Source organism: Manacus candei, unplaced genomic scaffold (assembly GCF_025592945.1).
Source record: "Manacus candei isolate 608988 ecotype Guabito, Panama unplaced genomic scaffold, ASM2559294v1 h1tg000023l, whole genome shotgun sequence".
NCBI classification, from domain to species: domain Eukaryota; kingdom Metazoa; phylum Chordata; class Aves; order Passeriformes; family Pipridae; genus Manacus; species Manacus candei.
In genome coordinates, this window is record NW_026138071.1 from 12,066,683 (window position 1) to 12,091,573 (window position 24,891).

Sequence of the window (24,891 nt, forward strand, 5' to 3'; positions counted from 1 at the left end):
TTATATTCCAGGCTTTCCCTCTCTTCTTAATTTTATTTACTCGTTCCAGCAACAGTTGATTAAGAGAAAGGTCATCTGGCTTTAAAGAACTCCACCTACAGAATAATGCTATCCAGTAGCATTCTTACTAGGATTTTAAGGTGATTATTTGAGGATTGCCACTCCCAGGGCATATATTATGTTACCAGTTTGTTTTATTGTATTCAAACTTCCAAATCTAATCTCAAAATAAATAATGTTCACAAGGTCCCAGCAGAGGCATCCTGCTGTCATAGGCATGTGATAAATAAGGAAAAAGCTCAAAAATTACATTTCCTTGTTGTAGAAGACAGAATCCTTCTCCTTGAGGCTTGAAGGAAAAGAAGTTATCAGCTATTGAGGCAGAAGAAAATAAATCACAAAAGACTTCTCAGGGCAAGAAAAGATAAAGGAGAAGGAGTTGAATGTTGGTTTTCTTGGGGCTTTTTTGTTTTTTTTTTCTGAAGGGAGGATTAAGAATAGCTTAAGAAATGCATAACTGTGGAAGCTTTCATAGAACATGTCAGGATGAAAACAATTAAAAAATATAACAAAGACTAAAAAGATCTTTTCCTGAGGCTAAAGCAGATTGCTTTCTCTGAGCTAGCAATGTTTCAAGCATAGCTGGAAAGAGGCTAGTGGTGCTTAGTTTGTAGCTGTCCAGAAGATGGAGGAATGTGCCCTTCTGTGACCAATGAACGCACTTAGGAGGGCTGTCAGAGAGCTGAAGCTCTGTGGGCAGGGAAGAGGAGTATTGTGAACAATGTGTGTAGCCTATGGGGTCAGATCATCCCTAATCCAGAGTCTGAGTGCAATATTTGTCCTGTTTATCTGAAATTCTCCATGATAATATTTGGTTTATTTCTTCTTTCTCTAGGACCTTAGCATTTCTTCTTCTCTCACCCTATTCACCTGTCACAGGTGAGACAAAGTAGTAGGGGCCCCGTAATAGCACACCTGTAGCATACAACAGCATTTATAGACTGTCTGGTTTCAGAAGGTCACTGTTCTGTGTTTAGGGATACAGAAGAGAATGACAGGGCATATGGGAGAGGCAACTCTCTGGTGACTGAGCCTTGGCACATAGGCAGTTTCTGTTTCTTATGGCTTTTAGAACTGCTCCTATACTCTGACAGCCAAATCTATGAAGGCCAAAGCTATAAAATCAAATATTGGGGATGAAACTCTCATAGGGGCTTATTTTATCCCTGATACTCAAGAATTATATTTGGCATTTCTGTCTGGTCGAGTCTTCAAAGACAAGTGTAATTTCTCTTCTTAATGTTCAGCATGTTTGCAATAACTCTGAAAGGCCTGTAGAAAAGTTCTGGACTTTTCTGCCAAGAAGGACCTTTGTGGCAGGTTTGATAAATGGGGCACTGTTCAGGATGGGACACAAGAGGATTTAATATATGACCCATTTTTAAATACAGTTTTTCTTAGTGTAAGCCTTTCTCCTGTACTGCTTTCTTCCAGGAGAGTCTTCATCAACAGCTGCTCTAAACATCCTTCATCAGAATTTGACTGATAATACAGTCAAGGTGTACATTTGCTTCTCTATCTTACCCCTCCTTTATCTTAAACCATAAAATCTGAGTTGGGAAACTCAGAAGTAGGTTTTTTGTTTTGTTTTGTTTATGTATACTGACATCTGTCATTTATGTTTCGGTCTGATCTTTAGATAAAGGACTCTAGAAAAGCTCTAGATGAAGTAAAGCGTAGAGCTGACTTCTATAATTTAAGATAAAAGAATGTAAGGCACTTTATAGAACTAAAACTGAAATCGTACATATCACTGTACAAAGTACTGAACACCCAAGACACTTCAGAATGGATTCTGTGAGCAAAAAATTTTCTCATTTGATTTATTATTTTTAAGAAAACAGGATTTAACACATCCTTAGTAAATAAAAAGCAATGCAGCAGCAAATCCTTAACTATCAACAAAGTCTCTTAGTACAAGCAGTTTCTAAAACTCCAGATTTTAGGCTAACCATTTGGGTCAAAAATGACTGACAATGCATGTAAGTATCATATAATGAATTGGTTGTAAATTACTTAATTAATCTTCCATTATGAACCCTTCTTCTGCAGCATCCCTAGCTGCAGTACTCCCAAAGCCAGCTGCTGTGTGCAGCTGAAAAGTAGCAGGCCTATTAAGCCTCCTAAATACTCACATTCTAATTCCTAAATTGGGTTGCCAGAACCTTGTCTGTGCAATTGATTCCATAATCATGATTCTATCTGTGTTTCTATAATGAACCCTGTTTTCAGCTCAATATCGTTTAAAGAGGCTTCTTTTCTTTTTCAGTGGTGAAGGAAACGTATTCTCTGTTATTTCACATACATTGTGTCATTTCCTAGTTAGTAATCAAGTGAATCTTTGAAACATTCTGACATTTGTCATGAACTCTGTGCCTTCTCTCAACCATTCACCAATGCATCTTTTACTGTGAATATATGTATTTAAAGGTTATTCTCCTCTGTTATGCCTGTTCTTAGTCATACACTCTGTAAGAATTCTTAACACTATGCTTCAGGCCAGAATTTGGGGTCTGATGGCTGTATAATATGGGACAACAAGCTAGAGTAAGGATTGCAAGTTTAAAGTAACAACTTTTAGAGGCAGAGAAGTGAGGACATTGATTTTACTGAGCCCATTCCAGTATTCAGGCACACACTTTCTAAGTTTTATAGAAGCAGAAGGTGACTATTTTGGAGTTTAATCAGTCTTAGAGTTTTCATTCAATCTTAGAGTCTCAGAAGAAACCCCTGTAGCAAGTATAAATTGTATAAAAAGGCCATTCTGTCAGAAACTTATGGCTATAATATCTTTAATTGTCAAAGCTATGCCCCTTCCAGATTTGTGTGAAAACTACTTACCAGAGTCTAATTCAGAGCTACTGGGTCTTCACCAGCTTTGAGAAGACAGGCAGAGTTTAACTGTATTACAGCCAAGTCGATCACTTTTACGAATTAAACTAATGAAGGCTTTAGTTAATTTCCTGTGTCCTATTAATAGAACCTCCACAAATTAGTTTTACCGAGTTTCTGGTTTCTGAAACAACAGCCTTGATTCTGGTCTCAACCCACTTGGGGAAGAAGACTGTAGATTACCTTTACAATTCTCTGATTTGTTGATGGCATCTGCAGTCCTCGGTGCAAATTACAGCAGCCAGAGGAACTGTTCCTGATAATAACCAGAGCATGACCACACTGACTACAGCTCTAATACATGCCCATGCTGGGAGCTCTGGGGGAAAAGCAGAAAGCAATTCTGCCAGCTATCTGCCACTTGAGCATTCCCCTTACAGAGGTGCAGTGTGCTAGGTCTGATCCTGCTGACATTGGGGCCCTTCCCTCCCATCACAGAAGGAAATTGCTGTGTGTCACAAGAGTACCAAGTTAGAGTTTTCAGCTGAAGGCTTGTGAGCTCCTGCTCTTTCCTGGCTGAGTACAAGTCACTCCTAATTGTCTCACTGAAACTCCTGCCCTTTCCTTGAGCATTAGTGTAAACCAACAATAATGCAATGAAAATTGATGGATACTTATAGTGGTTAAAAAAGTGTCAAGCAGTCATGACTAACCTTTCTGAGTTTGGCATGGTCTTTTTGTGCCTTGTGGAGCACCGGGGGGGACCAGCCCTGCAGCATTCACTGGGAAAACCATGCCTGAGAGCAACTTGTCCAGCTAGTGCCTTCCTCCCTTGCACTTCATTCCCTGTTTAACTTCATAACAACTAATGGCCGTAAAACCAGCTTTACAAAAGCCCCACATTACTCCTGTATTTAATTAACTTTTAGAGCATCAGACCGTAGTATTTAATCACAGCCTGCCGAGTTTCAGGCACTTGTTTGGTCTGAGGCTCACTAATGCTTGGCTTCCATTCAAAATGCTTCACTGTTAATTTTTCTTTACATTCAGACAGGGTCTGATCTTTTCCCAGCTGTTCCCAGCAGCAGGTCAAGAACGGGTTCAGTCTCACACTTCTCACATTTGCACACATGCTGACCATTGCCACCTTACTTATTTTTTCTGAGATACCCTCAGTTCCAAAGCACCTACTGCTCCTAAACTAAGACTGTGGGAAGTAAATGTGAGTACTCCTGCAGCCTAACGGATGGGTGTATGGCTTCTCTGTGTTAGCAGGCTTTTACCAGCCATTTATGTGAGCTAGAGCTACCTGGTTTTTTGTAGAGCTGAAGGGTCTGTGCTTTATGCCTTCTATTAATATGAAGTTCTAAGTATTGTGTGTGCACAGCCAGGTGGATTCCTTCCAAATAGCTGTAGTTTGTTCCCTGTGTGCTTGCAAAGGAGATAAAAATCTCCTTGGGCACTGTTAACATATGAGTTGAAATTAGACATATATCAGACTCCTTATGGCTCCTTCCAATCCCAGTCCTGCTTTGCTGGGACCAAAGTCAACAAGCAGGTATTCTGACCTGCAGTTCCTCATCTTTACATTAATAGCAGGGATGAATGAGGTCATACATTGATTAGGGAATAAAAGATGTTACAACTAAGAGCTATCTTATGACCCACCTTCTTCTGTCACTGGACACTGCTGTTCTATTTCTGCCTAAAACTATATCCTTCCTTCAGTGTTTGCTTACTGGAACAGTCACTTTTATTACTGCAGGCCTTCCCATAACTCTGGCAATATTCACTTAATTTAATTTTAAAGGCACCCATTAATTAAAATTATTCTATTTACTGATTCTTAATAATGTCTCAGAAGCTTTTGTTCTGGTGTGTGTGTTTATGTTTGAGCTTAAGACCGTCTCTGCAATAAATCATGATTTTCTGCCTGTCTTAGCCTCTAAATGATTTGGGTCAAATAGGCTGATTTGTACACTGTATTTCAGCAGCTCCCTTCCTGCTACACATGCCTGGGTTTCTCTGTCCATTTTCGTTCCTGTTTGCCCAGCACCAATAATCCAGAAGGGTTTAGGGAGGGGAAAAGAAAGTGTAGCTGCTTTTATTCATCCACTGTATATCCTGCTCTGCAGAAGGGATACTGGCTCTTGCTGGAAGCATTTACACTGCGTTCTCTGCAAAGGTCAGAGTGGCTGCTTCATCTATGGCAAAATGGATTTTAGCCAGCAGCCGTAGCTGACAGTTTCAAGACGGCCACTTCCCCATCCATCTTACTTAGACAACTGTGTGCAGTCTCCAAACTAATAATTCATCATTTGCACATGTGTGCCTTCCACTTCATTATTTTATTAACATATTAGAAGGGCCCTGATTTATTTATTAAATTCATTATTATTCTTTATCAAATGATGACATGTTGTTAGCCAGGAAGATGCACTTGCTATCTCACAACTAATTATACCAATTAAGTTTTCATGATTCTACCACAAAGCACAGCTCATTAACTTTAATTACTTTTGAAATGCAGCTGCTGAGATACACACAGAAAAGAACAGGTAGGTAATATTTGTTAGTTGATTTCTGCAAATGGGGTTTCTTGTCATTAGGTCTTATGTGATACTTTCAGGCAATCTTGTTCCCTATTTCCCAGGTAAGTTTTTTCTTTTTCACCTACGAGGGTTCTAAAGTTTCTCTTTTTTTGTTTTACAGAGTAGTCTTTTGCCACAGAACATTGGACCAAGTTCAAAGATACTTCTTCAAATAAATATGGTGTTTTAGTTCAGCCCTTAATGGGAATTGATGGACATCTGCAGAGAACATCTTTCTTTGCTGAGGTGGAACCAGCCCAAAAAGGGTGACAGCATTTTGATGAAAAGCTGAGATGCTGTGGTAAAGCAGAAGTTCCTAAGAAAAAGAATTTCAGGTCTCGAAGTGATGTATGGAGTTTATGTCTCCAGTGAGGGGCCAGGTTCAGATTTCTCTGAAGGGTTGACTTCAGTGGTTTTCCTGTTTTTGCCTGTGATAATTTTTTTCTTGGTGGCTGGTTGGAAGAACAAAACCTGGCTGCCCATTTCTAAGCTCACCACACGCAGGCATGAAACTTCTACAGATCTCATGAGGAATGGGGAAAAAAATTTCTTTGCTGCTGTGAGAATAAGACAAACTGACTACTGGTGCAGTGGTACTTGACTGGGTCTCAGAGGGCCTAATGTCTGAGCAGACTCATAGAGCTGCAAAATCTCTGTTGCCTTGTTTCCCCACTACCACCTTTAGGAAACACATTTGTATATATAAACCTCTACTAGCAAGAAAGAAGGGAACATGGATGGGATTTTCCTCCTGAATCTAAATGGCATGCACATGGAAGCATGAGATTTGGTTAAGCTGGTATAGTTTTTAACTTATCAGCTCACTGTAACAGATTTCTCATACTGTATTAGGAATACAAAAATCCTTGAAAGATATAGTCTATTTATGTATTATTAACTTTGCCTTCTTCCTTTGCCTTGTAGCCTCTGGGAATCCTAGAGTTGATTTCTTCTTGCAATGATGAGGAGAGACACTGCGTAGGGAGATAAACACACCTGAACCGGTGTGCAGAGTCCAGAACTGGCCATGCCTGATGAGAGTGCCTGGAGAAACACTGTCTGTCTGCTCCAGTGGAAACACCTGAGCACAACGAGGTGGCCAAGGGTGGAAAGGGCATTGGTCATCTCTGCAGACAGTACTGGGGTAAATCTCAAGCACAGTGTACAGAGGCTTTTATTATTAAGCAGTAAAGCACTTTGATAATACAGAGATATACAGATAATACAAAGAAGTGAATTATGCTAATTTGAATATTCTTTCCGTGCTCAATTGACGATCTTTAACATTGTGTTCCAGTTCACTAATAAATGCTGTTTCTGCATTTCTGAAGACAGCAGCATTGCTTAAAGAGGTCACCCCTCTGCAGCTCTGTGGGATAGGAACTCGGAAGCAGTGGTTTGCAAGGGCAGGCTGCGTAAAAGCCTTCCAGTCACAAGGGACACTCTCGGAGGGAAAGAGATTGTCTGAACCTTAGATCCACAGCGCTCCCGGACAACCCACCGTCCGCCTCCTCCAACTGCACCATCATGTTGGCTCAGTGCTGGATTTTGTGCTGGACGCGGGGCGCATTCCCGCAGCCAGCGGCTGTCCCGACACGGGCATGTCTGTGCCCGCTGCGTGTCACCACACACACCCCGCCATCGGCAGCGAGAACCTGCCCCGTTATCTTGTTGCAGTTTGCGGGGCGATGCGTGCCCTGGAGCGGATTAGTCCAAAATTCCTCCCCCGAGCAGCATTCCCCGCCCGACACGCTCTGTACCAGGGCACTGATCCTTTCGCTTCAGCCCCACCACCGCTCGGTGTCAGGCGCTCCAGGCGCGGCCCCATATCGCTCGGAGCTCCGGAAAAGCTGTGGGAGCAGGGAACTCAGCACGAGGCACGACCTGCGCCCTTTATGTGCTGTGCCCCCGCTGACACACTCGGTTCCCACAGACACACTCGGCTCCCATAGATACACTCGGCTCCCATAGATACACTCGGCTCCCACAGACACACTCGGCTCCCACAGACACACTCGGCTCCCATAGGTACGCTCGGCTCCCACAGACACACTCGGCTCCCACAAACAGCCGCTGTTCCCTCGGGGCGCCCCCGCCCCGTGCCCGGCACCGCCGCCCCGGGCCGCCAGGGGGCGACACGGCGCCAGGAAGGCGCGCGCGGGCCGTGTCCGCTCGCGGCCGCCGTAGGGCCCCGCCCGCGCGGGGCGGAGCGGCCGCGGTGCCACGTCCCGACGGGCGCGGAGCGGCAGCGGCCCGGCCATGGGCGCCTCGCAGAGCATCGACATCCCCGGCGGCGGCACCGAGGGCTACCACGTCCTGCGGGTAAGGGCGGCCCGGGGCCTGTCCTGCCGCGGGACCGCCCCGCTCGGCCCCCGGAGGCGCTCCCCGCTCGGCCCCGCGGCTCGCGGCGGCGGCGGTGGCGGTGGGGTGAGCCGGGCCCGCGCTGCCGCTCCCGTGAGTGGGAAGTCTGGAGGAGGAATTGGTCCAGGATAAGTAATTCCCCGGGCCAAGCGGTGCCGCCGGGCTGCGCCTCGGTGTGTGCCCGGGCCGGAGCGCGGGAGGCGATGCTGGGTCTGGGCAGCCCTGAAGGCCGAGGCGGCCTCTGCTCCGGCAAACGCTTCTCGCACCCCGGCCCGCCCGAGTCTGGCTGCGCCTGGGGGAACACGTCAGGATTGTCTTCATCGCTCTGCCGTGGACTGGGCTGGACTGTAGTGCTGCTCTCCCGCAGGAGTTCCGGGGTGCCGGGTCAAGGGGTTCACATGACAGACGGCCCCCATAAGGGCTGTATCCCTAATGAGGGCTTGATTTTTCATAGTTATGTTGGTTTTGTTCACGCTGCGACCACAAAACTTTGGTTTTGTATGGAAAAAAACCTGTTTTGTTGGACTGCGTTAAAGGTTTTGAGAGCAGCCTTTTGGAAACCCTTTTTTTAGTATCTGTTTCACGTTCAGTGAGAGGGATGGTACCCAGGTCGTGTGGTGGAATCTGAGGCACTGGGGTACAGGAACTTTGCTGGGGTCACTCACCTTGCCCATAGCACTGCTTCTACTTCTGTAGCTGGAGATGTGTGCTCACTGCAGACACCGTGTGGGCTGGTGTGTTTTTTGGCATCGGACCCTTTCAGATCAGCTCTCTGCTTCTGAGAAGCAAATACTGATGTTCTGATCAAATCCACACATTCTGTTAAAATTTGCATATAGACTAAAGTCATGGTGGTCTTTGTTTCTCCCTTTTAGTATTACTGATGCATAACAATCCAGTGTTGCTAATATATGACAGTCCACTTTTTCTCTTTTCCCCCCAGAAAAACCATTCTGCAGGCAGACTTGTTTTCTTTTTTAGCATATTATAGTGTAAATTTCATTAACTGTTTACTTTTTAGACTTGTAAAACCAGTAGGTACTCTGCAGTTAGAATATCAGTTACATCAGACTTAGCAGTTCATACTGTTTGATTAAAGCATCTTAATAAATTGAGATACAACTCTTTTATGAAGTAGGATCTCCTTTTTTTTTTTTTCACAGTCTTGCTTGGAGCTGGAGCCTTTTGTTTTCATTTAAGCACCTTTCTGTTGTAATGTTTTTACTGTGACCCAAAGTAGCAGTGTTTTGTTGCCAGTCTTTGTAAATGTAATTGATAGATGCTCAGTAAAGAAGTTGATTTCCAACAGGACATCCATATTTACATTAAATGCAGAAAAGGACCTGCCTGCTGTCTCAAACAGACTGATGTCTCTGTTTTTCACCACCTTGTCTTCTTACTGGTATTTTCAGATGCTGCAATAAAGAATGAATATTCTTTTTCTGTGGACAGGCACCATAAATTGCATCATGATCCCAGCCTAACAGTTATAATTTGGAATGTTTGTCTTGCAATGCATGTGGCATAGGTGAATGTAGTTTCCAAGTCTAATTTTCCAGTTGGTGTTCTGTAGTAAGTTTGTTGCAGCCAGCGTCCAGCTTGCACTGTTGGAGGAGTTCTGCACAAGTGCTTTGTCTGCAGGGACTGACCTTTGGTAGAACTTGGGGTTGAGCAATGCTGCTGGTGTGTTCTACTTATTCTCAATTATGTTTTCTTTCTGAGCTAAGTACTTTAATGAGAGAAATGAGAATGGTAAAAGGCAAAGAGCCGTAGTCTTTCAGTTCTCCAAATCTAATTTGAATAAGATCAGATTTCTTTGATAATGCCAAACTTCTGTAAATAATATATAGTGGTTGTTTTAAAGATTTCATTACTTGTTGGAAAATTAGAGAAATGTCAGGAAATCTTTTCAATTATGGGAAGAATCTGGTTTGGTAAGGCAGATAAATGTAAAAGAAGTGTTGAATGGCCATGAAACAAAGAGTTAACCTTGTTCAGTAGCTGTAGGAGCCAAGTACAAGTTACCAGAGTGATGAGCAAACTGAGACTGTTGCGAGCTACACGTTTTTTACAGTGAGACTTTTAGACTGCACGTGCTGCCTCCCTACAAAACTGGTAGAAAGTCTCATCCTCTGCTCACTTTAAACAGGAGCAGAAATATATGCAGCAAGTGAACCATACCATCGTTAATTTCTGATGTAATATTTGCAGATTACTTAATTCTTTTTGGCTGCTGGTATTCAGCGCAATATTACTTTCACTATGAGCTTTATCACCAGTGCAGTTGTAACAGGAAATAGGAGCATTCCAGGACTGAAGCACTGTTGAGGGAAAGCGATTTCATCATGTGCACACTTGATAGCAGAAGTTGCTCTGGGCTGCACTCTTGGGGTTCTAGACATTGAAATGTAACCTTTTTTCTCTTCTCTTCTCTTCTCTTCTCTTCTCTTCTCTTCTCTTCTCTTCTCTTCTCTTCTCTTCTCTTCTCTTCTCTTCTCTTCTCTTCTCTTCTCTTCTCTTCTCTTCTCTTCTCTTCTCTTCTCTTCTCTTCTCTTCTCTTCTCTTCTCTTCTCTTCTCTTCTCTTTTCTTTCTTTTCTTTTCTTTTTTTTTTCTTCTTTCTTTTTTTTCTTTTTTTTAAGAGGGAGAGAAAGTTACCGTTTCCTTGCCCAAGTCTCTTCAGAGGTGGACCTAGCAATTAGTCTTTGTTTGAAACATTCTTTGGAATTTTTGGAATTTTTATTCATCATGTATGCTTTTGCTGTTATACTTCCATTTATTGATTCACGTAATGTGCTTATAAGTCTTCCTTTTAATTGGTGCCTGCTAGGCTGGTAGCATGCACTGCTACTGACCTGTAGGAATTTTCTCCATTGTTTCCTCCATAAGTTTCCTTTGACATAAGATGTATGGCTCATTAGAGCAACTACCTGACTCTGTGTGTTGCTCAGTATGCATTTGTTTCTGCTCTTCAAAACACAACAAACAAAATCTTTGAATAATTATCTTGTTCAGCAATGTGAAACTGCTGTAGTTTACCCAGGCTATTGTAATGACCTGACAGTTTCTTCAGGTAATAGATGGTGTCACAACAACCCCATGGCTGGGGGCAGAGGACTGGAAAGCTGCCTGGCAGAAAAGGACCTGGGATGCTGGTTGAGAGTTGGGTGAACATGAGCCAGCCTGTGCCCAGATAGCCATGGAGGCCAATGGCATCCTGGCCTGCACCAGCAGTAGTGTGGCCAGCAGGACCAGGGCAGTGATTGTCCCCCTGTACTCAGTGCTGGTGATGCTGCACCTCGAGTGCTGTGTCCAGTTCTGTACCCCTCAATTCAGGAAGGACATGGAGGTGCTGGAGCATATCCAGAGAAGCTCTGGAGCACAAGTCCTATGAGGAGTGGCTGAGGGACCTGGGGTTGTTTAGTCTGGAGAAAAGGAGGTTCAAGGGAGATCTTAACTCTCTTTACAACTGCTTGAAAGAAGGTTGTAGTGAGGTGGGGGTCGGCCTTTTCTGCCAAGTAACAAGTGACAGAACAAGAGGATTTTAGTAAAACTTCTTCATCGAAAGTGTGATCAGGCATTGGAATAGGCTGTACACAGAAATGGCTTAATCAGCCTCCCTGAAAGTGTTTAAAAAACATGTCGATGTGGCACTTGGGGTTATGGTTTAATGGTGAACTTGGCAGTGCTGGGTTAGTCGTTGGACTTGATGATCTTAAAGGTCTTTTCCAACCTAAATGATTCCATGTAAGAATTTTTACCTGTGGGAGATTTGTATGCTACTGTATATTGTGGTGTACTCCCTAAAAGATACCAAACAGCAGTGCCCAATGTTTAGATTTCTAACTCTTACTTTAGTGCTTCAGTTGTTGTGATAGTGATACACACATATTGCATGAAGTGATGACTTTTTTTTTAAGGTAGGTTCACTTTTTAAAAGCTTGAGTTAAATTCTCTGTGCTAAAATAAAAAGTTATGCTACATATAGGGAATCTGTTTTCTTCCCAAAAAACTTGTGAAGCTTTTTCTCTTGAAAACTGGGTGTTTCATCAAGAAATTCAGTACAGTTACAAAGTGTAATGTGTTAAAATAGCTGATGGAAATAAAATGGATTCTGTCAGATCTAACAGGAATTGCTTATACATGATATGTAATGAAATTTTACTGCCAATTATAGAGTGGGTGGAAGAACTAGAAAAAAATCTTTTCAGTATTTCTTTGCTAATAAAGTAAATACTAGGAAGTGTTTCTTATGTGGGAAAAAAAGAAAACTCCAGAGCTTCTGCTTCTTGGAATTTGTGTATTTTGTGCTTGAAGTTAAGCTTCTGAAAGTTTAAATGGAAACTAGTATAAGTTATCTGACTTTCAGGAGTGATGAGAGCCTTCATCTGTCTCTGAAAATCAGAGTTTTGATTCCTAATTCCATTTATGGTTGCCCTGTTTGTTTGGGGCTTGAATTTGTGACCACTGTGCTGCTGAGCAGAGTTCTTATAATTGTAATGTACAATATGTACTGTGTAGGCATGGAGTGATAGTGTTGGGAACAGTGTTCAGCAAAGAGAAGCTTCATGTATTTACAAAAAAAAGTCTTTTCGGTAATGCAGAGTAAAATTAGTGTATTGACCTTGAAACCTTTTTCCTGTTTAATTCTTGACAGTGAATTAAAAGTGAAATCAGTATGTAATCTATGTACTCAGAAGCCCAGCTGTCCTCTTGGTGAGAAGCTGAATTCCTGCAGCACTATATGAGGCCCTTTTCTGATATTCAGCATTTTGATAGAGATTTTCTTCATTTGCTCTTAAAAAGCTGTGGTGGTGCAGCTCCACAGTATCTCCATGTTGTCTGTGCCACTCTTTGTCTCTACTGTTAGACAGTTATGGCATTTACCCACAGGGGTCTGTAACTTGTATGTCTGAAGTAACAGCTGGCTTTGAGAGAATTAGCCATCCCAAACTGCCGTGAATGGTATCGTGCCTGCAGTGGATCTGTTGTAAATGGTATTACTTGATTATTTCTCAGCAATTACTCAATTACAAAGGCAAGTTACTAAATACCTACTTGGCACATAGAAAAGCTGCATAAAACCAGATTGCTCAGGAGGCACAGAGTTTATGGATGTGTACATGGAATCTTTATTATTTCCATGAATAATAAGATTTTTGTGCCCTTATGTTTTCTAAGGTCCCTGGTTATCCTTTATTGCTGTAGCTTCTGGAAGAGAACCATGGCCACAGAGCTTGGAGCAGAGAGCTGTGTTGTGCATTTGGCACTGTGTGATGGTGATGAATTGTGCAGGTTGAAAATAAGGTGGTGTGACATAAAAACTGTATGAGGTCGGTGTGGTTGTTGTGCAGGGCTGAGTATGTCGCTTCTTTAAGGAGGAGACTTTCCATGTGGAGTGGACTTGGAATTTCTGGTTTGCATTTCTCGGTCTGCCAGGTATAAACATGCTTTTCTGTCAGTGAAGTAAGGCCCAACGAGCCAGGGAAATAGGAAACTTTTTGTGACTGACCCTATGCATGGCAGCGTGAGGAGGCGTGATGACAGAAGGGATGCAGCTGCCTGCTTCTGAGGTGCATTGTATGATTGATGCAACTATAAGGGCTTGATTTCTTTTAGATTCAGCTTCCTGGTGGTTTTTACATGCCCACTTAGAAACAAACCATGCAGAGATGTTCAGGATCATGATAGATTTGGGGGAAGGTGTTCAAGACTGAACACCTGTTCATTAATCTGAACATACTTTCTGCAACCAATCACTTATACCTTGGAAACTCTCTCAGTCCCTTTGTCAGTTTGGGGCAGACTATAGATTTTGTGTTCTAAGTGAATTATATATCCCAGGTGTCAGTCAGTTTTACATTGATGGATGCTGAACGTATGTAGTTCTCATTTATTGTACATACTCAGTCTCCTTTCAGAAAGTTACTGTATTGAATACTGGCCACTGTTGGTCCACAGAGTTCGGGATATAGTGTCTTGGAGGTCAAGGGGAGGGATACTGTGTCAGAGTGCAGGGGTTTGTTGTGGGTTTGTTGTTGTTTTTCTTTTTTTTTAAAGAAGTTCATTTGGAAATGGAGGAAAATCTCTGAATGAGATGAAGTCTGGCCTTTCATAATTTCAAGGCCATGACATATATCCAGTCCTAAAAATCTGATGTGTTAGGAGAATAATTGTATCACTTTGCTGGATTCACTGATTTTTAATGCCGAGGTTTAAGAAGACATATTGTGTCTTTAAAATTGTTTTCCCAGTAAGTTCTGAAACCACCTGCTGATTTAATTTTGGTATAAAGCCTTTATGTCAGGCTCCTTAAAAACACAAAATGTAAGTTCCTATATGTCAAGAGGCTATTAGAGTATTTTCATGTCTCCTCTCTAAACTGAGGGAAGAGCAACAAACAGCATAAGCTCATCCTACATTTTGCTACTCAAAAAACTACATCAGAGGAGAGGATGTTTTGAATGACTTAATTACAAGACAAACTGCAGGCCTGAGATTACAATTATGGAGCATGTCCATAGGAAACCAGAGGTTTTTAATTGTCATTTCATGAAACTGTTTAACCTGTCTTTAGCAGGAAGATCTCAAGTACTCAGTATTTTGTTCTAGATAACTCATATTAGAAAACTCAATTCCTCCAAAATCAGACCGGTATTGAACAAACAAGCAGATTTGTACCAATTCTGACAGGTGGAATAGCATGTAATGTAAGAAAATACACTGTAAAGGGTAACAGTTTTTAGATCTTTTTGAAGGTGACTGTAGTACATAAAAGAAAAAGCCAGTGGGTAAAATGAATCAGCTTACAAATAAAGATAGTCTTTACTAAAAAGGCTGGAGGAAAAGTCTGACAGCCATACTGGAGTTACTTTTCCTTGTCAGCAATGCATGTAATAAGGAAAAAAACATTGGTAAAATGTCTCTCAGTTACTCTGTCTGGAATTAAAAGTGTGCTTTTAGCTTGTGGGAGCAGTGTGTATTCAATACTTCAGCCTTGTCTTAGTGGAGTGGTTGAACTATTTGAGCTGCCGTGGCTGCAAAATTGCTCATCTCTTTTCTTGCAAACTTGATGGTATGTTAATGAATCACTGGTTGTACAGATGCCTTCTGTGTCTCAAGAATGTCAGCAGGTCATGTTTAATCATGAGTTAACAACCTGTGCTTACACAGATGTGATTCTCCGTTTCCTTTAGTAAGCAGAAGATAAAAAGCAAGGTCCAATGTTGGTAGTTCTGTGGAAAGACAGTGCTTTTTAACCAAGTTTTTCAGAATTCATTAAGCTTGTTCTTTGACCATAATCTCCTTTATTGAAACAAGTATCTATAATTTAACTGCTGCAGCTGTTAAGCAGTGCTTTTCCCAGGGAGTGGCTACTGTTGTGTCATTCCTTAATTTATAAATTACTAATTCTCTTGAAATCTTCCTTTTTTTTTTTTTTTTATTTTTTTTTTGGGAGGGATTTTTTTGTCCTAAAGATTATATTTGAATATTTTAAAATCATCCACACAAACATTAGTAGCTTCTAGAACTACAGATGGCAAAAGTAGAAATATCATTCAAATCTATAAATCAACATTGGTACACTTTTATTAAATTCTTATTTAACTTTGTTAGGTACAAGAAAACTCACCGGGGCATAGAGCTGGATTGGAGCCATTCTTTGATTTTATTGTGTCCATTAACGGTTCAAGATTGGTGAGTGTGTTGCTATTTTATAACTTTTAATATGAACAATATGTTGAGAATCTGTTTTTTGTAGGTAAACCAATGCATTTGTTTTATTTAAATGCATATAAAATATTTCTCCTTAGTTTAAAATTAGAAAGATGAACTGCATCAGAAATTAATTTCCTTCACCCTTTAGTTACAGTTCTGCCGACAGTTTAGCTGGAAAATAAGTATTCCGACAGACAGACAGACAGACAGACATGCTCTCTGCAGACATGTGCACCAAGATAGTACTGCCTATTGATCCACCACTGGGGGATTGTGCTGGTGCCCCCCTAGTTCTGTCTGTAAAACTGCTCCTGTGAGAACTCTCAAACCATTCAGTTGAAACAGGTTGATTGAAAAAGCTGCTGTCAAAGCTGTTGGCTGGGCAGGAGGCATGGGGGAAAGCTTTCAAGTGAAACCACAGACCCTCATAGCAGTGGAAGAAACAATGTGTGGGTAAGCTTTTTCACTGGTATGCCTGGATTCAAGAAAGCCTCTGAAAAGCTGCAAGGTGCATCTTATCAGTTAAAGTGCTTTCACGTTTGGAAGGCATGACCTGTTTCTGGGAAATCCCAGGATTTTGCCAGAGTTGTGTTCTGGAATTGTGAGGGGAACTGGAAACTTGTTACAGAGTAGCTGAAAGTACCTGTTCTGATACAGTGTTTATAACACCTTTGAAATACAAAAGTGTTGCTGTAGAACTGGCTGCTTGTTCTGTTGGGCACTAACCCAAGTTCTTGTTTGAACATTCGCAGAATAAAGACAATGACACTCTCAAAGACCTGTTGAAAGCAAATGTTGAAAAACCTGTAAAAATGCTCGTGTACAGTAGCAAAACACTGGAACTGAGAGAAACATCAGTGACCCCCAGCAACATGTGGGGTGGGCAGGGCCTTCTGGGAGTGAGCATTCGTTTCTGCAGCTTTGATGGGGCCAATGAAAATGTCTGGCATGTCTTGGTACGTATGGACTTGGAAGTACTTTTGTTACTGTTGCTTACAGTTTTTATCTTACTATTGAAAACTAACTTGCAAGGGATGTAGCTAACAAGTCATGAGATCAAACTAATCTCTTTTCATGGGTTTTGGGAAGACTTCTGAACTAGATCTGTATGTCTTTAAGTATATTGTCAAGTCTTGTATTTAAATCAGTGGTCTTGTACAATACTCAGAGCTGTTGTATTTTGTACAACACCAGAACGGTATCAAGAGGGACTGCCCCTGTTTCACTAGTTCAGTAGCCTGTTAACTGTGTTGAAAACTTGACCAGTTTGTCTGACTCAAAACTTGTGTGAAGTGCACACCTAACTGTTCTGCTATACCCTGACAGTTACGTAGTGTTTTGTAACTTTCCATCTTAAAACTAGGAAGTGGAGCCAAATTCTCCTGCTGCATTAGCTGGACTTAGACCTCATAGTGACTATATCATTGGAGCAGATACTGTCATGAATGAGGTAAGTATATAAAAATAAGTTTTTTATTTTTAAATAAGGTTCTGTTACAAGGTTCTGTTACAGAAAGTCGGGACTAGAATGATTGATCTAATGTCAAATAGTAAAATAAGGAGAAAAAAGTCCTTATTAATTTTTCTCTTTTTGCAGTCTGAAGATCTCTTTTCCCTTATTGAAACACATGAAGCAAAGCCATTAAAACTTTATGTGTACAACACAGACACAGACAATTGTCGAGAAGTGGTGATTACTCCAAATTCTGCCTGGGGTGGAGAAGGCAGGTAAGGAGACAATATGTTATAGAGGCATGGGGCAACTATTTTATAGCACCAGCCTAAAAACTGCTTGGTTTAAGTTTTCTACACATATATTGGAAAAGAGCGTTGTTATAGCAAAGGTGTTTTTGCTATAATAAATTATATATTTACTTGAAATTCAGTTGCAGTTAACTGATAAATCAAAATTGTTGTAAATCACTAAATTAGCTAGTGCAGAAATACACAAAGTGCCACAGTTGCTTTCTGCATTAGGCTCCAAATAGTCATTAGCCTGTAGTATATTCTTGCCAGAACAGAGTGCTGCAAGTAACAACGAGTCAAATTCCATGCTGTATGCCTGGTATATCTGCTTGGTCTAAATAATAATGAATTTTATTTTGTGCTGAATGTTCATTGCCAAAAGCTACAGAGTTTCCTTTCAGTTGTCTCATATTGATTACTTCTCCATAGAAAATGAAGCAACATTGAAGCTGGAGGGCAAGGTTGTAGAGAACTTACCTTGAAACTTGTTGGTGTCTTGAGTCATTCATGTGTAGGTTGCTTAGTCTGTAGTTGTAAAGTCACTTCACTGACTTCTAAATGTTCCTATTTTAAAAGCCTAGGATGTGGCATTGGCTATGGATATTTGCATAGGATACCTACACGCCCATTTGAAGAGGGAAAGAAAATTTCTCTCCCAGGACAGTTGCCTAGTGCATCTCTCAGTCCCCTCAAAGATGGCTTCACAGAGGTAAGTTGTTGTCCCTCCTTCGGCTTGATAAAAATAGATTATGATGTTATATTGCTTTTCTGCTTCTATTGGTTCTTGTGGAAACAAACCCTAATGGTGTAACTTTTTTTCCCTTTCAATAAGGTTCAGCTGTCACCAGTTAATCCCTCAGCCACCCTCCCTCCTGGGTCAGCAGGCCTTGAGCAGAGTCTTTCAGGACTTTCTATTAGTTCACCCTCAACTACTGTCAGTAATGTTCTCAGCACAGGTTGGTATTGACGTAATGACCTGAAATGCATGGGTGTTCTGACTTGTGTTCTCACAGATGTTTCTGGTTAATTTAATAAAAGGCAGAAGAGAATAACATTTTCTCTTAAACCTGTCTCAACAACAAAGGCTAGAGTACTGGAATTATGCCTTACTTGCTCACAGAATAGTTGCAAACGACTTCTATCAGAAGTGCCATGTGTATTATTTAGAGTACTTTTTTCTTCATCAGCATTTTATAGTTAAGGCAAATAGTAATTGTCTTGTAAATGATTATTTATTTGTATTACTTGAGAAAGGGAGCTGAAGTGTTGTGTGTTTAAAATTAATGTTGTTTCCCTGTGTGCTCCACCAGGTGTTCCAACAGTTCCATTATTACCACCACAAGTCAGTCAGTCCCCTACCTGTGTGCCACCAGTTAACCCAGCAACTACACTACCAGGTGAGTAGGTAAAATTTCTTTAAACATTTCTGAAACAAAAATTTTAAGAGAGCTGTCTTTTCCACTGCTTTTTGGGGAAGGTATAACTTTATACAACTTACATATTTCATGTTAAAGATCTCTATACAACCTCTACAATGTGAAGAATTATTTTTGTTACGGTATATTCACAGCATGTCTGTAGCACAGAGGACTGACTTGGCAACAAAGTTTACAATGTTTACCTTTTAGGCCTCCTGCACAGTTGATGCAGCATTCCGGATTTCTCAGGAAGATTTTGCTTTGTTATTTGCAACATTTGAGTTGATATATTGTTACTCTCTGTAGTTCATAAATTTTATGTTGCAAAATACTTCTGCAAATAAATGCAGTTTTCAGTGTGTCCTTTGCACCCAGACATCAGAGGTCTGAGAAGGCTTGTCTTGCCTAATCCTGCATTCCCTTCACCCATAAAATCTCCATTTTAGGAAACTGTGTTTTAATACTCAGCTTGGTTGCTCTTCCTAATAAAAATAAAGGGCAGCTAACAATATAGAATTTATGTTGCCGTTACTGTTTCTGAATTATATAGTAATTTAAACTGGTATAATGAAAGTAAGAGTGTGTCTGCAAAATGTTTGTTTCCTGATAATCATGAACATTTCAAGCACTAGTATCCCAGAATTATTTACAGTGGATAAAATAAGGATTGTATAGGATTTTGCTGTGTCATTGGTGCGCTGGTATAGGACTCAGTTGTGCATTCCAGAACACTAAAGGAGTTGTATTTTATGTTTTGCATGCTATGAGACAAGTAGATAAAGATGTGTCCAAAAGTTTTCAGAAATGCTTGCGGGTACATTCTCTAACGTAGAAAAGACAGGTAGTAGAGCTCAGTGCATGCAAACAAGGGCAGAGAACTTTACCAGAAGCTGAACTTTGTAGTTGTTTGCTATTTTCTCTAAGCAGATAAAGATTTTCTTCCCTGGCCACCTATCCACCCCTTCCCTAAAATCGGCAAATACAAGTTTTCCTTTTACCTTTTTCTCTGAATAGTATCACTGCTTTTTTGAAAGCAAATTAGAACATATCTTGTAATTTGCATGGACATATAAATACATAAGAGGTTTAAAATTTGAGTGAATTCGTATGAAGTTCAGCTTTTTTCAGATTTTAAAAAAAGCTCAAAGTTGCTTGTAGCTGAGCTGAAGGCTCCGAGTCAGATTGTCAGCCTTCATGGCTAATGAATTCATGGATAGGTAAAGTGGCTGGGATTTAATCAAAATCTCTATACAGTGCCCTTGCTTTAAGACTTTTCTCCTCTCTGTCTCAATACTGTGGTGCCAACAGTTTATTTCTGAATTAGCCTTCTTTGAACTAAACGCAAAGTAAGAATAGAGCCCTTGTCCCAGAAATGCAGCTCTTCTAAGATGGGAAATTCAGGAGAAGAAAGATGTTCCATAGCAAACACAATGATGGAAGGGCATGTGTTGCATTCATTGTATGTTTCTCTTCTACTTTCAGTGCTTCCTGACGTTGAAAGTTACTTTGTCTTGCCTTTTTACGTATATTTTTGTGTTTAACTCTAGTTATGAACTAAGTAGAAAAAACTAGTAATACAGTAATCAATATTAAGGATCAGGGAATACTGTGTATTTAATGCTATTATTATTGTCTGCCATTCAAATTGGAAATGGAGGGCTTCTGGTACAGTGCTGTGGAGAAACAACTACCTTTATTGGAAGTGAAACCTGGAATGGAAACCTTCTGATTCCTTGAAATAAGAATCTACTTTCCTTAGAAAAAATATGAAAGGTTTTGGATTATGTATTTTCTAGTCCAGACTTTCTGCTTTCTGTTTTCACTGTGCAGCGTAAAAACTGAAATTCAGGTGAATTTGCATCCTTATGTGTAAAAATGATAATCAAGATGTAAAGCAATATATAATAAGTTTTAAATTATCAGTAAGATCTCAGAAACAATTTTAAGTTTTCAGCTGTAACTTTTCTACTCTTCTTAGGTCTGATGCCATTACCAACAGGGCTTCCTAACCTGGCTGATCTGTCCAAACTTAATTTACCTGCACCACAGATTGTTCCAGAAATCATACAGCCTGGTATGTACTTCTGCAAACTGAAACACTAATTAGAGTGTCCTTTATCCCTGAGACTCTAATTTAGAGCCATCTGGGAGAGTCCTGAAGGGGATAAATTAAATGTTTTCCTGAGATGGGAGTAGATGTTAGTGCCCAGATTAGGTAGACAAGGAATATGTCTTTAGATAAACTGATTCTAAACTTGTGTCTGTATTTAGATGCTTCATTTTCTATTGCCTGATTTATGATCTCAGAAGAGATTGTGCCAAGAGTGAAAGTATATCATTTTATGGGTAGAAGAAAAGATGAAGTGTTGCCTTGTATGCTAGATGCAGAGATGAGAGCTCCCTGACTGAATGCCAGAAGTATGAACTAATACTAGATTTACGGTTTTGAGTAAAACAAAACTGCTGAAGGTGCACATGGAGCAAGCAAAAAGGAATCGGAAGCTTATATGGAATGCGGTTCTTGTTAACTTCTTGTTTCTGGCAGTTTCAGTGAAGGCCAGAAAAACCTAATCATCAGTATTTATGCATTAAATACCTAGACCTCTGGGGAGGTACAAGCAATGTTGAATTTACTCTGATTCTTCAGTTCTGAAATCTGAAAAGTATCAGGCTTGAAACAAGCCTGCTGGGTCAGTGCTGCACACATATCACGCTCATGCTAAGTTCAAAAAACTTTCTCCTCTTCACGAGTAAATAGGAGACTAGAGAACATAAAATTTTCAAGCAAACAGAGAGTTTCTCCAGATCTGTCTGTGATATGCAGCAGCTCACTGCCTTTTTTTTCCTCTCTTTTTCTTTCTAGGTTTGCCACCCCTTCCTTCCTTGCCACCTCTGAATCTAATGGGAATGACACCTCCAGCAATGCCACCCAAGTGTGTCCCGGTGCTTCCTTTGGTCACAGAGGCATCTGCAGTGCCTACAGATTTGCTTCCCTCTATCAGTCAAGCCGGAAGCTTTTTCATCAACCCTGGCACTACTGTAAATGTAGAACAGACCTCTACACTCACCTTGGATAGCGCTGCTCCAACTTCTGTGGCAACTATTGTTGACAGATCAAATGAATCCTCCACAGCTAATGAGAAAACAACTGGAGTCACAGATACACAAGCTTCTGAATCGTAACTCCAGATCACTCTGTTGGATTGGCTTGGTATTTATTTAGCCATGGGATACATATTTGAAAAGCAAGCTGTCATTAATTTCATACTAGTTTGTACTTAATCTTTAGGAGTCCTGTAAATAATATGGAGGTATAATAAAAATAAAAGGGGATTTATAAAGTGTGGGAGGGGAGGAAGAGTACTTGTATGTTACCAAAAAAAAAAAAAGTCAGGGTGGTAAATAGAATTCCACTGCCAAACTCGGAGGTTTATGTTTTTATTATAGGCTGACAGCCTTATCCTGCTAGGCTTGTCCTTCCTTATAATTAGCAATTTTTGCTTCTGATAGAAATGAAGCGGGTCTTGCGTGTGACATTTACGTACCATAGTTCTTGTTCTTTGCAAATATCTTGTTACTACAGTGGGATGAGAATGTTTAGTCTGAGTTGTAAATTTTAACGCTGCTAAACTTCCACCTAAAGATATTTCTATTAAAGTTGCTGAGTGACCTGTTAACTGACATCTCGTTATTCAGCTTGTACACAAATTGTTGTCTTTAAGCACCTGAGAGATGCTTAAGCCATGTTTTGTGACTGCTGCTGCGTTGTTTCATATGCCCACTGTAAAATGGCATTTGGAAGGGAATACATGGAATGTTAAATGTAGCACACAGTAGGCACTTCATGACTACTGTAAGATGAATTAATGGATTAAGCATACATACAGCAATAAATTCCTGGAATTTTATTCTTTGTGTGACAAAATATCACATTTTTTTAAATTCCTGAAGTCTCATTTAACTGTTTTTAGCTCAGCTCTCTGTAGCACAGATCTGTGAAAGGGCTCCCCTCCAGAGGAATGGGTCAAAGATGGAATGCCAGACATCTTAATGGTAGGCAGGATCAGCACTTGTGGTTAAATCCGTTGCAGCAATGAGTCATGAAATCTGCCTGCATGTGATTCATACTTGGCTTTTTAAATTGAAATTTAGGATGAAAGTTGTAGAATAACTGTAGATGATACTCTTGTATAAACTGTTGTGTGCACTGTACTCCAGGTGGTAGCCTTTGCTCCTGGTATTGGGTACAGTTAATGTGGAAAACTTTCTGTACCACTCCAGTCCTTTTATATTACTGGGATTTCATTTATATGTGTTTGCTACAAGCATATGCAAACTTAGCTATATCATCATCAGGCTGGAGCTAAAGCCTGTCTCAACAGCTGTGTAATTCATTTTGGCAATGTAGTTTGCCTGATCAGTGTTTGGAATAGTAGTTCCATCTGACTGCTGATCATAGTAATAATGTCTCAATTAATTCAAGTGGAAGCCTTATCTAATACCTGTTGTCCTGTCTCATCTTTATCACTTAAGTATTTGTCTTTCTTCTGCCCCACTACTGCACATTCCTCATCACCTGTTATGGCAAAATCATGTGTCAAAGACAGACCCTAAATATTTTTTTCATACTGTGAGCAGTTTAGTTTCTCAGCTGCTTCAAGTGTGAAATTCTTCTGCCTTGCTAAATAGGGCACTCGCTATTTCTCAGAATGTATTTTTATTTACCTTTGTAAATCCAGTGTCACATACCTTAGAATTAAACCTCAACATGAGAAGAAGGATGTTCCCTCTTTTCTTTCCTCTATACAGAGCAACTGTGTTAGTATCAGGCTCCATTGAGCCTCACAGGTCTAACAGTCTTTTCTGCAACGTGGTTACACACTTCCAACCCAAGAACAGTAAAAACAGAATTTTCATCACACAGCATATTTAGAACAATTGCTGGTTGTAATCAGATGCTTTGAACTATAATCCTTGGGTAGTTGGTTTTGTTCTTACAGTATGGCACAGTGTCCTCTGGAGTAACATCTGAAGTTATCTGGTATGATTCTGTGCTTTCCAACAGCAAGCTGCAAACTTTCACAGGTCTTGCACAGTTGTCTCTAGTAGCAGGCAAAATAAGATGCTTAGTCTGAAGTTTTGCCCCTTCTGTAGCTATTTTAAGTCCCGTTGTTGCTGACTATATATCCAGCCTTTTGGTAGCTGTGAGAGCAGTGGAAGTGAGACAGTGTTTAAGTGTTGCCATCAGCAATTCTGCTAAAGGTAATGTGACTTCAAATTTGGCGATGATTTAATGGCGCAGATTTAAGATGTAATCTCCCATCTGAAAAGTCATAAACATTGTTAAGTCAGAAACTTACTACTTAAAATAGAAGCAAAGACCTTAAATTCACACAATTGAACTCTGTCCCTGGTTTTTTAATTCCCTCAACTAGATGAAATCATACCTTAATCACTTCTGGCAAGGGTCTCTTAATGACTTGTTTTTCTCAAAAAAAAAAAAAAAAAAGGGAGTAAGAAGGAATAGGAACTTAAGATACATCAAGGGACTGACAGCTGATGTTTCCATGAGTTCATGTATCCAGCTGTTAATGAACAGTTACGAAGAGACACATTAGCTTTATTTAAAGCATTGACACATAGAGTTCTTTAACAAGTACTGAGAGCAGATGAAGACAGATGTACCATGAACATCCCCAACCTTGCATGTAATCAAGAATGATTAAAGTGTATGACCTACTCTGAAATGCATAAGGTAATTTCCTGCTCCACCAAAGGCTGCTCTGGGGCTGTGCTGTTCACTGTATTTGTTGTGAGGGGAGGGCTGTCTCAACAGTGTGTGAGCACATGTGGAAGAGGTGCCTTTTGCAGCTTGATGCTCTGCTGCTGCTCTGGGAAACAGCTGCTCAGGCTGCAAGGTCATGGCAGGAGTGTGGACAAAGTGCTAATGGTGGAAGTTTCATAGCTATGGTCATATAGTGGGCTCTTTCTGAGCTGCTGACAGCCATCTTTTAAATCCTGTTCACATTAAACCTCCCTGTCACAGTTGGAGCTCAATTCGTTCCCGGGAAGTAGCTGTGCAGGGCCACGAGATGGCGCGCACCAGTTTCTTTTGGCTGAATTTACAGGATAAAACTCGGCAACAATGGTGGTTGGTTCCCACTCC

General features: G+C 40.7%; 1 protein-coding gene across 2 annotated transcripts; it reads left to right on the plus strand.

Moving 5' to 3' along the window:
* The first annotated feature begins 7,676 nt into the window (after positions 1 to 7,676).
* Positions 7,677 to 22,633, plus strand: GORASP2 (golgi reassembly stacking protein 2). 2 transcript variants are annotated; one of them, XM_051787454.1, is made up of 10 exons: positions 7,677 to 7,805; positions 15,460 to 15,540; positions 16,314 to 16,517; positions 16,925 to 17,011; positions 17,159 to 17,289; positions 17,884 to 18,016; positions 18,140 to 18,263; positions 18,618 to 18,704; positions 20,704 to 20,799; positions 21,589 to 22,633. In XM_051787454.1, the coding sequence occupies exons 1-10, from the start codon at positions 7,743 to 7,745 to the stop codon at positions 21,906 to 21,908; spliced, it is 1,326 nt and encodes a 441-aa protein (XP_051643414.1). In that variant the 5' UTR covers positions 7,677 to 7,742; the 3' UTR covers positions 21,909 to 22,633. The 2 variants fall into 2 exon arrangements, with proteins under 2 accessions (XP_051643414.1, XP_051643415.1); XM_051787455.1 differs by lacking the exon at positions 7,677 to 7,805 and adding an exon at positions 13,119 to 13,137.
* Positions 22,634 to 24,891: the final 2,258 nt, after the last annotated feature.